The sequence below is a fragment of the Capricornis sumatraensis genome, chromosome 4, assembly GCF_032405125.1.
Source record: "Capricornis sumatraensis isolate serow.1 chromosome 4, serow.2, whole genome shotgun sequence".
Classification (NCBI taxonomy): domain Eukaryota; kingdom Metazoa; phylum Chordata; class Mammalia; order Artiodactyla; family Bovidae; genus Capricornis; species Capricornis sumatraensis.
The window spans coordinates 16,787,554-16,804,024 of record NC_091072.1 but is presented as its reverse complement, the minus strand read 5'-3'; the positions used below and the strand labels follow the sequence as shown (position 1 = coordinate 16,804,024).

The 16,471-nt window shown below is 37.7% G+C and overlaps 1 protein-coding gene across 5 annotated transcripts in view; it reads left to right on the top strand.

Annotated features, from left to right (window-relative positions):
* NRG1 (neuregulin 1) overlaps nt 1-16,471 on the top strand; it is a 1,130,425-nt gene that overhangs the window by 1,101,261 nt on the left and 12,693 nt on the right. For 2 of the 5 annotated variants that reach the window (XM_068972081.1, XM_068972082.1), the window contains exons 3-4: nt 8,015-8,073; nt 14,629-14,652. In XM_068972081.1, coding sequence (XP_068828182.1) covers nt 8,015-8,073; nt 14,629-14,652 — 83 coding nt within the window. Of the gene's footprint in view, nt 1-7,363; nt 7,432-8,014; nt 8,116-14,628; nt 14,653-16,471 lie in introns of those variants that run through there. The other 3 variants (XM_068972083.1, XM_068972085.1, XM_068972084.1) reach the window with 3 other exon arrangements.

Genomic DNA, 16,471 nt, shown 5'->3' with positions numbered 1-16,471 from the left:
AGGAGAATCAGCTTCTGAGCTCTGAAAACCAGGGAGAGGACTTTGGACATTGTGACAAGTAATCAAGAGTCATAGTACCTTCTGGAACAGTTTGGGTACACCATAAACCTAGAAGATGTTTAGGGAAGAGAGACTTCCATACAGATTAGAGACACCTGGGCACTAGATAAAATGGGGAGAAAAAGTCAAGACATTAGCTAAGCTTAAGGTTTTATAAAATCCTTGTTTAGTAATTGATGCAAGTAAAAATGATGATGAAATACTATATTTATAGCACATCAGCAGCTGGTGGTTCAGATTCAAGTTGTGTCCTGTGGCTTCATCATCATGGCTGTAGAAGGAGACATCTGGAATAGAGCAAAGGAATATATTTTGGGTTAGTCCTCGAGTGCCTAGGAACAGCCAGCTCTGGGAGACCTCATCCTTCAGAGCAAGTGAGACACGTACCTGCTATCACATTGAGCAGAGAGACAAACCTTTGTGAGTGGGTGGGACTCATGGCAAAGATCTTAGAGAGTCAGCTCTTCAGATGACCTACCTACAGTGATGGTCATTGTAGTCATTTCCTACAGTAACATGTAGAAAATGTTACTGAAGGAGTGCTCATTTCTTCTGTGTCCCTCTCTTCCTAGGTGCTTCTTAACTCATCTTGACTTTCAAGAAGACAGATGGAAGGAAATATTTTGGTTCTTATAGAAATGAATTTAGTGGCAGTTTGGCCTAAAAGCAGTTGCATTGTGTTCTTAATAGCTTGGTTCTTTTTTTCTCCTGAAATCAGTTAGGCAGCCACATATATTTATTGATCTTCTTCCACGAGGCGAGTTCTGTGCTTGTGCTCATTATGAAGTAGTAACCAAAATTTCCTGGTCTCAGCCCTCATGGAGTCCATAGGCCTGTGAGGAGCAGACAGATTTCAAATCATTAATTAAATTGTAAATGATAGGTGTGCTGAGTGCTTTGACAAGTATTTAGGGAACTAAGGAATGTATCATGGAGGACACCAACCAGCCAGAAGCAGGGTCTCCATGGGGGAAAAAACATTTATGCAGCCCTCGCCTTGAGAAGCATATAGTCTATTTAAAATAAAATGATCTCTCAGCAAAATTCAAATGTACAATACCATATTATGAACTAATTTCACATTAGATCCCAGGGTTTTTTTTTTTAATCTTATAACTGAAGAAGTTATAAGTTACCTTATAACTGAAATTATTTATCTTATAACCAAAAAATTTTTAAATAGTCACCGTATGAGTTGACTGATGAGTTAATTAGCTCTTTGTGGTAATCATTTAATAACATATATCAAATCATCAGTTTGCACAGCTTAAGTGTATATAGTATTGTCAATAATACCTCCATAAGTCTGGGGGAAAACCAAAAATTAAAATAAAATAAAATGCACCATTTTGAAATATTTCTATTGAAAGATTTAAGTCAAAAGTGAGTATTTAGAGGTTTCATCATCAGATGAGGCTGGAGTGGATGGAAGGTTCAGAAACGCTATGCTGTGTATAGGGGCATCCTCCAGAGACAAAACCAAACCACAAATTAGCCGAGTCCATAAGTCATCATGTCACAAGGACAGAGAGATGTATGGGCTGTAGACTGAGCCCATATCTGATGAAATTGTTTGACCCCAAAGTAAAGGATACATCATTTAGGGTAAACAATGGTAAGGATTTTCATCTACAGATGAGCATTTCAGAACAAGCTGTACAAACAGAACGCTGGGAAGGGCACCAGGGTTCAAACAAGGAGAGGTTAATTCATAAACACCGACACCTCATTAGTGGGATTGTATGTCTTAGACATTGAAAACCAACAGTGCAGATCCAGGATGACTTCGTTTTTTTTTCCCCCCTCAGTATTTATCCATGAGTCCACTGTGGCCACTCTGTGTGTACCGTTATCTCAAATATTGGGAACTAGTCCCCAGATCCTAATAAAAAAGCAATGGGATGGTCCGTACTAGCTGAACAGTGATGGGGAGGTCTAAGGTTGGATCTGTAGGAAATGTTATTGAAGGAACATGTTATATTTAATATTTTCTTTAATGATGTTGAAGAAGGCATTTCCTTGAGGAAACAAATGTATTTTGCAGATGATACCATAAGGAACACTAAACCACAAATTAGAAAAGCTTATATGAACCTTAAGAAATTTCACTTCACAGTAGATAACAGAACGCAGATCATCTTGGAAACATGCAGACTAATAGTAACAATCCATTTGGGAAAGAATAATGTACAACACAGAGACTCAGCCAGTGAGTGGGCGAGCTCTAGTCAGAATCCCGAGTGAAGGGGTGAAAAGAGTCAGCCCTTGCAATAGGATCCTGTAGAAAAACAAGCTAGCACTGTAGTGTGTGCACTGCCAAGTCTGGTTTACAGAGTAAGGGCCGAAGTCCTTAAAAGCCCAACGTTTAAACTCACCGATAATCCTTGACGCGTGTATGTTGGCCTTTCCGTTACCTACTATTTGTAAACATGGACATCAAAGAAATTGCTTCAGATGTTGTACTATGTGAAGGAAATACCCCAACTAATATTGAGGTAGAGTTAAAAGACAGTAGGGCTTCTTCTTTTTTGAATGATTGTCTAAAATATCTCCTGGTGGAGTGATGCATAAATAGAGGGGAAATAGCATATGTAAACCTGTTTCCCTTCTCCTGTTGGATCAAGGGAGAACCTAATGAAAATTAATGAAACCAAGAAGTAAAGACAGGAAAAGCAGGGATATAAGGATGGTTTATAAATTGACCATAAATTTCAAAAACCACTAAGCCGTTTATAATGGCTTATAAAATTAGCAAATCCTAAATAACTGAAAGTTTCTTGGGGTTCTGGAAATATCTTTAATGATATTTAGTATCTCCACCAAAAAAGGGGGGGGGATAATTTATTCAATTAGAATGTAAAAAATACACCAAACACTAAACTGATTCACAAAATAACATGAGTTGATAATTGATTACACACACAGTAAGCATATCAGGATAATATATGCTGATATTGATATATGATAATATATGCTGAATTATATAATAATAACTATGTATTAAGGTTATTATTAAGAACCATTTTTATTTTACCATGCAGAAGTCTTGGTTACTAGACTGTAACTGCTTCATTGAATCCTGGGTTAATTTCAGTAATGGGATTTAAATTTGAGGTAACAGACTTACTGTTAAAGAGTTATATGGAGTCTTTTCCAAATTCCAGACTCAATGTTAAAGGTTTCTATATAGGGGAAGGCGTCTGTGAGGAAGGAACCATAAAAAAAAAATTATCTACAGAGGAGAGAGTTGGTCACAAACTATAGAAATGAAAGCCAGAAGTTTGACATTGACCTGTACTTGGCCAATCAGTTGGCTATCTGGGTCTCTTTGATACAGTTCTTTACTGAACACTATGTTTTAACCTTCAATCAGGTTCAATTTAACCAGTATTTTATGAGAGGCCTTCAAGAGCCAGGCACTGGACTAAAACATTAGAGCTATAAAATGATCGGAATTTGTTACCGTCTTCACAAAGAGATAATCACAAGACCAACAGGTCAGGGCAGTGGAAGAGAGGCAGGCACCATGCAGTGAGAGCCAGATAAGGAATCCCTCAACCAGGTCTGGACATAGGTTGGTGAGGAGGTGACACTCAGGAAGGAGTTGATGTTGTATTTGAAGAGAGTGCTTCGTTCAGAAGAAACTATGAATTTTCATCCCCTGAAGAACAAATATAGAACAAAGATTGCTTACCTTTGCTTATCTTCATTTATCTTTGTATAAGAGCAAATACTAACATTTTTAAAAATATCTCTATCTTCTAATCTGATCTGTCAAATAAATGGTATATATAGTTTTGAAGCGACAGTAAGGGCTCAATTATTATTCAGACAGATTCTTCTAAGACATAGAATTCTTGGAAGGTGCTCAGACTCAGGCCAGAGCATATTGTTTACAATGAGATTAAAGCTACTGTACTCCTATCTCCGAAGAAAGTGACAGATTGGCTGCTTAAAGGACAATGCTAACAGAAAGGTATGCCAGCAGCCAGACAGTCACCCTGTTCTTGTAGGAGTCATACTGTAGAGTTTAATCAGAGCCTGTAGATCAGATGGGCTTTCCTGGTAGCTCAGATGGTAAAGAATCTGCCCACAGTGTGGGAGACCTGGGTTTGATCCCTGGGTCAGCAAGATCCCGTAGAGAAAGAAATGGCAACCCACTCCAGTCTTCTTGCCTGGAGAATCCCATGGACAGAGGAGACCGGTGGATTACAGTCCATGCGTTCACAAAGAGTCAGACATGACTGAGCAACTCAGACCTCATAGATCAAGTGCATTTCCATTTGCATATGCTTTCTCTGCCCAATCAATGCAGTCTGCAGTTTGCTTATGCAGAAGTTGTTTCCACTTCCTCGCATCTGATTGGGCAACAACTCCAGATGTCCACAAAAGTTACATAATGATTATAGCTCTGAACCCTTGACTGAACTAGGAATAGGTATTTGACATTTGTTTTGCTTCTATGATTGTCTTAAAATATCAGTTCTATCAGAAGAATGGTTTTAAAGTTCTTGAGTCCTCCCTGACTGGTAATACATTCAGAAGAGATGATGCCAGGTTTTTGCACAGTGATTCCATGTAGGAGAGTGACTCCCAGAACCTTTGTGGTAAAAGAAACCTTTGATAATCACTTAGATAAATCTTATCATTTTATCACTGAAGACAGCTGTGGCCCAGTGAAGCCAAATGGACTTCTCACATCCAAACAGCAAGATTCTGCAATGCCAGGATAGAGGGCCTTAGTCTCCATCTTTGGAAGTCAGGATCCCTGACATCCTAAATTTAGTGTACATACAGATCTCTTAGGGATCTTGTTAAAATGCAGATTCTTATTCCATAGTTCTAGACTGGGGCCTGAGACTCTATGTGTCTACTAACAAGATTCCAGCAGATGCTGATTCTGTTGGTCCTTGGACCCCACTTTGAATAATAATAAGGATTTACACTAAGAAAATGCCTCCAAGTGAAGATAAACATTAGTGAAAGGATAGCTCTGGTTCAGACATAGCAGGTAATTCCAAAAAGGATTGGTATACCTTATGCAGATCTACTGTTTCTGCACCAAACATTCTGTATCATTTTATGATAGAGATAAACCACCATCTTATAATACTAGCTTCCTAGGAAACATCATTTTAGAATCTTGTACTAATTAGAAAATTGATTGGGTAGGATTTTTGATCCCCTTCATCTAGTTGTCCCATGCCTTCTTATTTCAAAAATGTCATCTAAGATGCATAATTGGCAATTTTCTAATAAATGTTTTTCTTATCTTAAGGGATTCATGATTCTTGAGCTCTTTGTGAATTTCATGATTCCTAAATAAGTGCATTTCTTACCTCTAATAGTTCTCTCTCACACACACACACACACACACGCACGCGCACACACACACACACACACACACACACACGCCATAGTCACACATACTATGTTCTTTGTATGAAGCAAATGGGTTATTATGTGATCAAATTAAGAATTTAAATTTTTATGAAGAGTACAAACAGGTAAGATGAAATGGTCATTATAGAATATATTCTTAGTTCTGGAATTACCTACTTAATTATAGTGTATATCTATATGGATTTTTGGTCCTGGTTCAGAAAAAATATAAAAATAAAATCTCATATACTTCACAAATTTTTACATCAAATAAGGTACATGGAAAACAAGGTTCCATGTGTTTTTCTTAAATTACATGGAAAGGCATTCTTAATTGAAGCAGGTAGAATGACATATCCATAAGAAATGACCCAGCCTCACAGGTTATAGTTCTTATTTTTGTATTTCTCTAGGTAGTTCTTCCTCTACTCATTTCAGCAAAAGTATTCTATACAAAAATAACCAGTTCACTTATAAAAACTTGTTTTGAAGAATTAAAAACAAACTATGTAAATAAGATGTTTGTTGTTAAGCTTATTGATATTATTATTAATGACCATAATTATACTTTATTGACACAAGTACTCTTAGGGCTGAAAATATGGAACTGTTAGTATTTATTCTTACAAGCCATTCTTCGTGAAATTAGTGAAGCAGATATACCAAATCACTTGAGAATGTTTTTTTGACATTGAATTTGGCTTTAAGGGGGATGAAAAAAAAATCAACCTGATATTAGCAAAAATGAATAGTTTTATTCACATCTCTTTGATGCCAAAAAGGTGGTGTTTATTTTTATTTATTCTGGGAAAGAAATCATGCATGACGTTTATGGTCTAGATGAACTATTGCTAATAATCATGGCTATCAGTGTGGGGCACCTGTAAGAAGTATATTTGTGTCCTGGAACTTTTTGATGACCCTGTTTCTTTGAGTATGATATTTGGGGTAAAATGAATCCATTCTGAAATGCTTTAGTTACTGGAGTTACAGCAACAAAAAGAGCAGTTTTAAAGGACTTCCATCTCTAGGTACAGCCCCATCCCAAGACCTTGAGAACAATATTCTACCAAGATTCTGGAATTTTGATAGGCAAATGTGAGTGAGCAAAATGTAAATTTTATACAGTTTCAAAGCAGTTTACCTTAAATGCAAAATGATTTTCAGTAAATACTTCAGTAGAAGAATAACTGCTTAAATTTTTTAAATGTATTTGATTTGGGATAGTTGCATGAAGTGAAATTTGTACTACTAAAACTCTGCCTCTTTATAGATTTTTTACACCATTAAAAATAAGACCTACTTTGTATTATCTTTTTTAAAAAGGAGGATGTCATTTTTCTTGTCAGTAATCATTAGAGTGTGAAAGTGCTTTATTCCTATTGTAATTTGATGATTTCAAAGATACCAGTGACAGAGGAGCCTGGCAGGCTACAGTCCATGGGGTCTCAGAGGCAGGCATGACTTAACAACCAAACAACAGCAAAATGAAATGAAGTACAAAATTATGTCTACAAAAGAAAAAACTCAGAATTATTTAAATGGTAAATGATGATGGATGGAACCATATAAGCTCTTACCAAAATCAGTGTTTCAACGTCAGTTGATCATTGACAAATTCAGAAATGCCCAAGAGATAATGACTTATCTGCCCATACCTTGCCAAGCCCTTTCAACCTTTCAGCCTCACACTAGTTAAATTTCAGTTAACTGATTTTACAAAGACTGAAGCAAACAACAGAAATATATACCCCACAGTTTTCATGGGACATGGTTTTCTAAATGTTTTGTCTTCTTTTCTTTGTGTTGTTCAGCCACCAGGTCATTTGTAGGACTCTCCATACTCCATAGGAGGAAAATTGCCAGTCTGAAAGTTCAGTGTCTATAGCGTTCGATTGCTTATTACATTTTTACCCTCTAGGTGCCAACCTGGATTCACTGGAGCGAGATGTACTGAGAATGTGCCCATGAAAGTCCAAACCCAAGAAAGTATGTTAAAATAATCTGAAATTTGCTCTCTCCCCCAAACTACAGCAACAATCGCTACCGCTTGGTGCCTTTACAGCTCAGTTGTGACTGATTCCTTTTGTTCTAATCATGGTTAACCCACTCAGGGCAGAAACCCATTCAATGCGATATTGTCTAGCTATGTCTCCACAACAAACCGCAAAGGTCATCAATTTCATAAAACCCATCTGGATGGTCCATGACGCTGGCAATCATGGCAGGCGGGCCCACCAAAACTCCTCTCCTTCCAGTGCGTTGGACCAACACTACCAAGCAGAAAACCTAGTTGAAGAAAACATCCAGCTTTCATTTTAAGTGGCCCATTTGAGAGAACACGGTCACTTAAAATGCTGGGATCTTTCCATCATGTTTATCCAAATTTTTATCCCACTGGGGGAAATGCCAGAGTCCAAAAGCCATGATGAGGACGAAGACTCAGTTCCTGAGAGTGAACTCACCAAGTTCAGTCAAATGACACTGAAGGAGCTTCTTTCTAGCATATATTCACCTCTTCTCTTTTTTCTCTGTTTTTTTTCTACCATTGTTTTTTTGTTTCTTCTCTCAGGTGCCCAAATGAGTTTACTGGTGATCGCTGCCAAAACTACGTAATGGCCAGCTTCTACAGTACGTCCACTCCCTTTCTGTCTCTGCCTGAATAGGAGCATGCTCAGTTGGTGCCGCTTTCTTGTTGCCGCATCTCCCCTCAGATTCCACCTAGAGCTAGATGCGTTTTACCAGGTCTAACATTGACTGCCTCTGCCTGTCGCATGAGAACATTAACACAAGCAAATGTATGACTTCCTCTGTTCGTGACTAGTGGGCTCTGAGCTACTCATAGGTGCGTGAGGCTCCAGTGTTTCTGAAATTGATCTTGAATTACTGTGATACAACGTGATAGTCTCTCTCACCCAGTGCAATGACAATAAAGGCCTTGAAAAGTCTCACTTTTATTGAGAAAATAAAAATCATTCCACGGAACAGTCCATCTTCTTTATAAAATGTCCCCATCCTTGAAAAGGAGGTGTGCTAAGTTGTAACCAGTACACACTTGAAATGATGGTAAGTTCGCTTCGGTTCAGAATGTGTTCTTTCCGACAAATAAACAGAATAAAAAGAGTTCAGATGTTTCTCTTCATTAACCAAACAGTTTGCATTAAAAAAAAAAAAGCACTGAATAGGAAAATTAAAAGCAAACATTTCACAGTAAAGGAGATAGCCTGGCTTCTATTTGACCTTGTTTAGGAAACAAGGGATTCAGGTCTAAATGATTTTTAGATGAATTGTTAAATCACTTATTTATGCTATTCTACTCTCAGTAATAATTTTAGGAAAAAGTTGTTTTTTTTAAATATTTATTAGTTACTATGAAATATCACAGTTCACTGCTAGATGTATACTTTTAAAATGAGGGCCGGGAAATTTTGATGGATTTCTTTGGCTTCATGAAGTTTTGAACATTCCTAAAAGACCGTTTACATTGTATATAACTGCATGGATAACTAAACTATGTATCTGTCCTTCTTTTGTGAACAAGGACTTTAGCTCTTAATTCTGGAACTTTCAAAGCATCATTTTAAAAATAGATTCCATGTAGTTATCCATGTAGATCAAGAGTGACAATTTTTTTTTCTGTAAATTTAGATCAGATAGTAAATGCTTTTGCATTTGCAGACTATACCATTACTGTCATAACCACAGAAAACTCAGCCTGTGGAGCACAAAAGCAATTCATAAGTATGGCCGTGTGCTATTAGATTTTATTTACAAAAGCATTATAATGGATTTGTCAGCCTCTGATTTGGCTTGTCAATTGCTCACCCCCCAAAATATTTCACATAGTGTATTGTGGTATAAATTCATGTAACACAAGAAACAGTGATAGAAATTGGTCATTTGGGGGCCCCAAAAGAATGAGATTTGACCCTTATTTGTAGTCATGCAAAGAATAACATTCCGTTTCTCATGTTAACAGTCATGGAAGAATAAATTCTATCAAAAAAGAAATTTCATATGCATTATGAGGAGATTGGACCCATACTATTCCATCATTTTTTTAGTGAGTGGTACTTCTGATGTATTTACAAAAGCTGCATATCAAAAATCACGTTACAGAGCATTTTTTGTTGTGAAAAAGTGATAAATTGGCATTGCCAAATTTTCAAACACAATCTCCTCTTTATTCAAAACCTTTAAATAAAATGCTTTTACTGGACAGACTTGTTCTCTCTGTAGCTATAGATTTTTGATATAAAGGTAGATAAGATAGAACGTAAAAACAGAAGGTAAATAATAAAATTTTACTTAATACAGCCATTCCTTTTAGAAATGTTTGTATTCAAATGACATGGATTTACAAATCCCTGTGACTGTATAAATTCAGTACAATTATATTTTAAACTTTAATGAAAATTCTGAACATGTGTATTGTACTTAAATTTTTGGAATATCATTGTGCACTGAAAGCGTTGTAAAAATGAAGGCATTTTCCGAAATAATGATGCAGTGAGATCTGACAGAAGAACCTGAAAAAATGTTCTCAATTTCTCTTTTAGACCATATTCTCTTTCATAAGATATAATTTAAAAATAGCCATTATGTATTTTAATCAGAATGTGATTCCTTGAATAAATTCTTTAGTAAGCTTTCAGTGGCACTTTTGGAAGATGTCCAGGAAAACAGCATTCAGATTTAACCTGATTTAACAAAGATAGATAGGAAGCACATTTATAAACAAAGTCTGTAATGACTGTGCATCAGTCCTGCCTCGTGTCTGGAAAAGCAAGAGCTTCCATTCAGAAACTGCTTTCCAAAATTGTCTTGCCCAGAGTTAATTTTCTAACTTCCATGTCTTAAATTCTCAGTTTTTACTTCTACAAACCTTCACATCGAAGGCAGGAAAATAAATATTTGCTGCTCTAAGAACTTTATGTCCAACTAGTAATGAAAGCTACACAAAAGCTAAAAAGTGTTGCCGTCTTGGTAAAGTTTAAAATTTACTTATTTTTGTTCATAAAGTTTGAAATGTATATCATACATTTTAAAAGAAAAAATATTCCCCAGCTTCAGAGAGACACGTTGTTCAACTTACCAAACCACATTTTCAGTTGATGAATCACATTGTAAAAGAACATACAATTTTTTAAATGCTTCTAAACACATAACTTACATTATTAGGATTTAATACAATTTTTCTGGTCAGGGTGTCCTATGGGACATGTATTGATTTATAAAAACTGATTTAAAATATAAAAGAAAGGAACACATGTATCTTTTATAGGGCTTTCTTGAAGGAAGCCATTTGCCTTGAAATAAAACATTTATAATACTTTCTTGGAAAATACTGTCAAGGTTAGTAAGCTTTAGGTTTCACCCCTCTCGACACAGAGTTCCTGCTTGAAAGGATTGGTTCATCATTGTGTGTGTGTTGTGTGTGTGGGGGGTGCATGTGTGTCTGTGTTTGTGTATACAGACAATCAATAATCAATTTATAGACTATAGGAAAAAACACACAGCTTCAATAGTTTCAAGCAGTATGGAGCAAACAGGTCATATATAAACTAACATCTAATAGGAAGTAATTCTAGAATAGCCCAAAGTATAGACTATTTTAAAAGAGTACAATTTTAGAGCTTATAGGCATATCCTCAGAATGAGTAAACTCAGACAGCCTTAAAAGTATTTTTGATTCATAGGTTACTAGTGCCTAAATTATTTGTGTTGATTTTTCCAAATGTTTTTAAAATTCACTGAAGTTGTTAGTTTCTTTATCAAACATGTGCATCTTGCTGAAAGTAGAATAAAGACACATCAACCTATAACAGAATTATTAACTCCAGCTAAGCATTAGTGAGATTTCAGTGTCTGTGTTTTTATGAACATACTTGCTCATGGCATATGTAAACTTGGAAGAAAGGAGTTTCCTATTGCATCTCAAAGGGTTCAGTGGCAATATGGATTGGTATATGTGAAAAAATAAAGCATCTCCTATTGTAAAGGTAAGTTGAAAATTAGAAGTCAGTGGCTAAATTGGTTCCATTTAGAAATGACATTGACAGGACTCCTCTAGAATCCTCAGGGGGGCAAAAGTCAAGAGGACACATACCTCTTTGAGATTACTTGCTTAAGAAAACCCAAGAATGTCTTCAAATGTTAACAGAAATTATAATTGCATGTATGGATAATTTCAACTTTTCAAGAAGTTTTCTTGTTCTTTTCTCTAAGGCAATTGAAAATTTAAATTAACCTACAGGTTAATCAGTTTTCTTCAAACAATTATAAAATCCTACAGCAAAAGATTAGTGAGTCAGTACTTAATAGTTTCTAAAGACTCAGATTTAAATTAATTTTTTATATTGCTTACTGCACAGCAGGAAATCACATGTAGAAAAGGAAGCTAAATTGTTTACAGTAACCTTTGTGTTTTTGAATTATTAATTTAATTTGAAAAATGGAGTGGCTAGGCAGATGTTCAATAGGAAACATATGATATGTAATAAGCCTAAGCCAACATTAGATTAACTAGAACAGATAGAAAGTAATAAGCTCTTCAGAAAATGAAAAGTATTTGTGTATTCTGCTTTTCTTGACTCACAATGAAAGAAATGTAGCCACCAATAGTCAAATAAATCACAGTAGTGTTTGCTCCAGGACTTGGGTGATTGATGCATGCTTCCTTCTGCGTGTTTCCTTGTTAGGGCTTATGGGCAGAAGAGAGTACAATTTTAAGTACCAATTTCCCTTTGAATTATTTGAAATTGGAGCTGCCTGATATGAATGACTTCCCATGAAATGAAATTAGAGTTAGGCTCACCAACTTACCTATAAAACTGTAAATGCAGTAATATATATGCATGAGCATGCTACTAATTTTATTGAAGACTTAACCAAGCTTTCTATGCAACTAATATAGATAATTAGCAGTGTTCATGTAGGCATGGAATCATGATTCTCTTCTCTGGAAAGAGTTTCTGTAGTCATCTGTTGATTTTAACCCTTAAATTGTTACTGATGTAGGAGGAAAAGGCAAGACACATAGGGGGTTGTAGGGAGAAAAATTGAGTCAGTTGCTCATGGAAACGTGTAAGGAAATTTATTATCACTTCCTCAGAAAATGAATTGTGGTACCTTGATGTTCTGAAGTTTATATGGAAGAAACAACTTGAGGGAAAATGGCAATTTGTCCAATTCAGTGTTGCACAGAGGCAAGAGAAATTTAGACTGGAAAAAACTGTTAATTTTGCTGTGAACATGGTGCAAACCAAAGTCACTCTACAGCCTCTTTCTTTAAATTTATGAAAAATGTACGTGATTTGCCTGAGTACCCTGGACTTAAGGCAAAGAAAATTCTATTATATAAAGTGCCTCTTTATCATTGTTAGTCACTGTACTATTTGATATGTATTTATACATACATATATATAAAATCTGGGAAACTTCATTTCCGTAAGAGGTGGCAAGTTTTTTTTTTTGTTTTTTTTTTAATATAAATTCTTGATATATCACAGAGGCTGTCAGAGTTTTGAGGGCCCGGAAATTAGTCAAAACTAAGCCTGCATGCCTGCGATCAGTGGCCCAAAGTAAATCTCCAGATACACCTGTCCGCCAAGCTGTTAAACCCCTCTGCTGTTGGCCGACACACCTCACGTCTCGTTTATTCCACAGGGTCACCCTGTGAGGCCTGTGTCAATACCATAAGCATTTTGTCAATGAGAAATGAACTTGTCCAAAGTCACTGAACAGGTAAATGGCAGAGAAAGGACCTGAAACCAGGTTGACTCCAAACATGATCTCCCTATGAGGAGATCTGTTCATGTCCAAACTGTTTTGGAAAAGAAGTACCCCTCCAGCGTGTGCTTTCAAACTGAAGAGATGCCTTGTCAGATTCGGGGACTGTCCTGGTATCTCTCTAGTCAGTGACCAAGGAAAAGAAATACAGACCACAGAACCCCTCTGTTTTCATCCTGCCCCGCCTTCCCACCTGCTTTTCCACCCCCCACACACAAATACCGGAGTCCGGAAGGGCCCCAGATGATGACATTTGGTTAACAGTTTTTTGTTTTAAGAATGAAAAGCGTCATTTCTCGATTGGTTTTTTTGTTTTTTGTGTTTGGGTGTTTTTTTTTTTTTTTTTTTCATTTGCCCGATTTTCCCCACTTTTCCACTTGAGTCTGTGCAGGTCCTGCCAGGCCTGCAGTTCTGATGTGTCCTCAGTCAGGTGTGCTAGGACTGTGGGCTGGGGGCGCACAGCTTCCAGCCCTCTCCCCTGGGCAGCTCTGCAGGCCTGCTGGGTGCCTGTGGCCATCAGCTATCATCTGGGCATCAGGGCTCAGCGCTGGGAAGTGCCCATCTAATTGGCTCTTTGTGATTTGAGGAAGTGCTAAATTAAAATTAACCAAAGAACCCAGGAATTGCATCCTCCCCCTGCCTCCTTTTTTTTTTTTAAACCATTTGAAAAAGTGAGGGAGTCACGGCTATCCTATGCCACACAGAGATGATACAGAAAACTGGAAGCAGGCTCCCGGTTGCCTCAGTGCCCTGGCTGGCTTTTTTGAGCAGAAGTGTTCTCCATGTCATACCAATGATGGAGAGAGTGGAAGATTTGGGGGGAAAGGAAATAGTTTAAAGATAAGTAAATAATACAACAGGAAATATTAGAGCATAGCTAGCCCCAAACAGTGAAAATGAGCGATTTAATGGGACAAAAATTTCCAACCTAATTGCTCCTCTTGGCTTCACCTCCCTGCTCTGCCACTCTCTGCCTTTGGGTAAAATGACTTCACCTCCCTGGAACTCCATGCCTGCCTTTTGAAAGCAGAAGGGTGAAATGATACCAAATGCCATCTCTGATGATAAATCCGGTCTTTCGATTCCCAGATAACGCATAGCATAGAGGAGGGGTCAGCCATTCACTTCTCCCTCAGTAAGGTCTTTTAAGGGTTAATAAAGACAGTGCTGGAATTTGCACACCTCTTGAAAGAGAAGTTCCCTCTGTGGACTCGTAGGGGCGTACCTGAGCACTGCTTCCTTAACCATCCGCCATTTGTTTGTTCCATGTGCACGCACAGAGCCGTAATAGTCGTGTGTAATGTGTTTTGGAGTGCAGTGTATTGCTCTTTTCTGAAACTTTTTCCCTTTCTTTCTTTTTTTTTTTTTTTTTTTGTCAACTTTCTGCATTGGCAGAGCATCTTGGGATTGAATTTATGGGTATGGACCAATCATCATTCCTTTTAGCCTGCAGAATTTAGAGCCTATGAGCTGAAACCTTTATATTTCCCCCCTGTCTACTCTTACCTTTCAGTTCCTAACTAATTTCCTTTCTCTTTAGAAGGGATCATACAGCTATAACAATGATTTCTTTGCTTTCAATCTATGGTTAGTTTACCGACGAGGTACTGAGGGCAGCAGCTTTTAGACTCAAAACTTTCACTTAGAGTTGAAAATCGCCTTACTTGGTACAATTCACATACATCCCATGTTCCTTGACCCACTGATCGGAGCTGACCATGCTGTTATTCCAGAGCTGGGTAAGTTGAAGTGATTCATAAGGCTTTAGGAGAAACCAAGCCAGGGGCCTGAGAACAAAAGAAGCTTCACATACACCGACTTAAGAACACTCCGCATTTTCGGCTAATGGGAGCTTTCAGTTCAGTTCAGTTCAGTCGCTCAGTCGTGTCCGACTCTTTGCGACCCCATGGATCGCAGCTTTACGTACAATGTAAAAATCATCTATTCATATTGTAACATAGAAAGCTCTTACACTGCAGCATAATATTACATACATTCCCTGATAGCTCAGGTGGTAAAGAATCTGCCTGCAATGCAGGAGACCCCGGTTCAATTCCTGGGTTGGAAAGATCCCCTGGAGAAGAGAAAGGCTACCCACTTCAGTATTCTGGCCTGGAGAATCCCATGGACTGTATATGGCTGAGCAACTTTCACTTTTCACTTTCAGACATGGGTTACTCTAGTTTTCTGGAGATATATACAAGCACTGCACTAGTCAGCTTCATTATCTTATGAGCAAGGAAATAAAAAACAACAAAATACACTATGCTATTGTAGATGGAAATTCTAGCACTAATAGAATTAAATTTGAGTCACCATATCCCAAGTAATCAAATACAAATTTTCATACTGTTCCCCAGTGGCTCAGCAGTAAAGAATCCACCTGCCAATGCAGGAAACTCAAGTTCTGTCCCTGGGTTGGAAAGATCCCCTGGAGAAGGAAATGGCCACCCACTCCAGTATTCTTGCCTTGGAAATCCCATGGAAAGAGGAGCCTGGTGGGCTACAGTCCGTAGGGTTGCAGAGTTGGATATGACTTAGCGACTAGACAACATCCTAGATAGTTGGGAGAAAAGCCAGGCTTGGCAGGACAGGGAAGCCATTTTGTCCTCCTGGAGGCTCTGCAGTGCAGGTCCCCAGGCTTCCTGAATGCTACAGCGCTGGAAGTGCGTATCAGTCAATAAAGCAATGTCCTTGATAAAGGACTGTCTGGCCTCCATTCAGCTAGTGTCAGTGACATCATGCAACAAAAGCATCTTACAGCTGTTGCTTTCTTTTCAATGATAACATCACAGTCTACACCTAACGTACTTTCCATAATCTGGAAAATGAGGCTGTTGCAAGCTATCAGTTTCCAGGGATAGAAACTCAATTACTTGCACATTCCCCTCCCCCCAGAAAAAAATTCCAAGAGAAAACTATTCATGTGATGGGGAAAGCCCCACATTCGTGTAACCGGTCCTTTGCACATCAGAGAACATCACTCGAGAGTAAGGAGTACGAGAAGCCCCACCAACATCCCACGGGTGTCAGGTGGTCTACTTGAGGGGCGTTATCTATTCAGGTCACTTCCCTCGGGATGAAATTTATCCCACTTCTCAAAAGGCGTATTGGCCTTACCTGAAAGGAAGGAAAAAAAAATCCCACCGTCACCTCCTCTCTTCTCCCTAACAGCATCCTTCCAGTGTTATCACTTTAGGGTCTAATTAATAAATTTAATATTTATTTTCCCAAACAA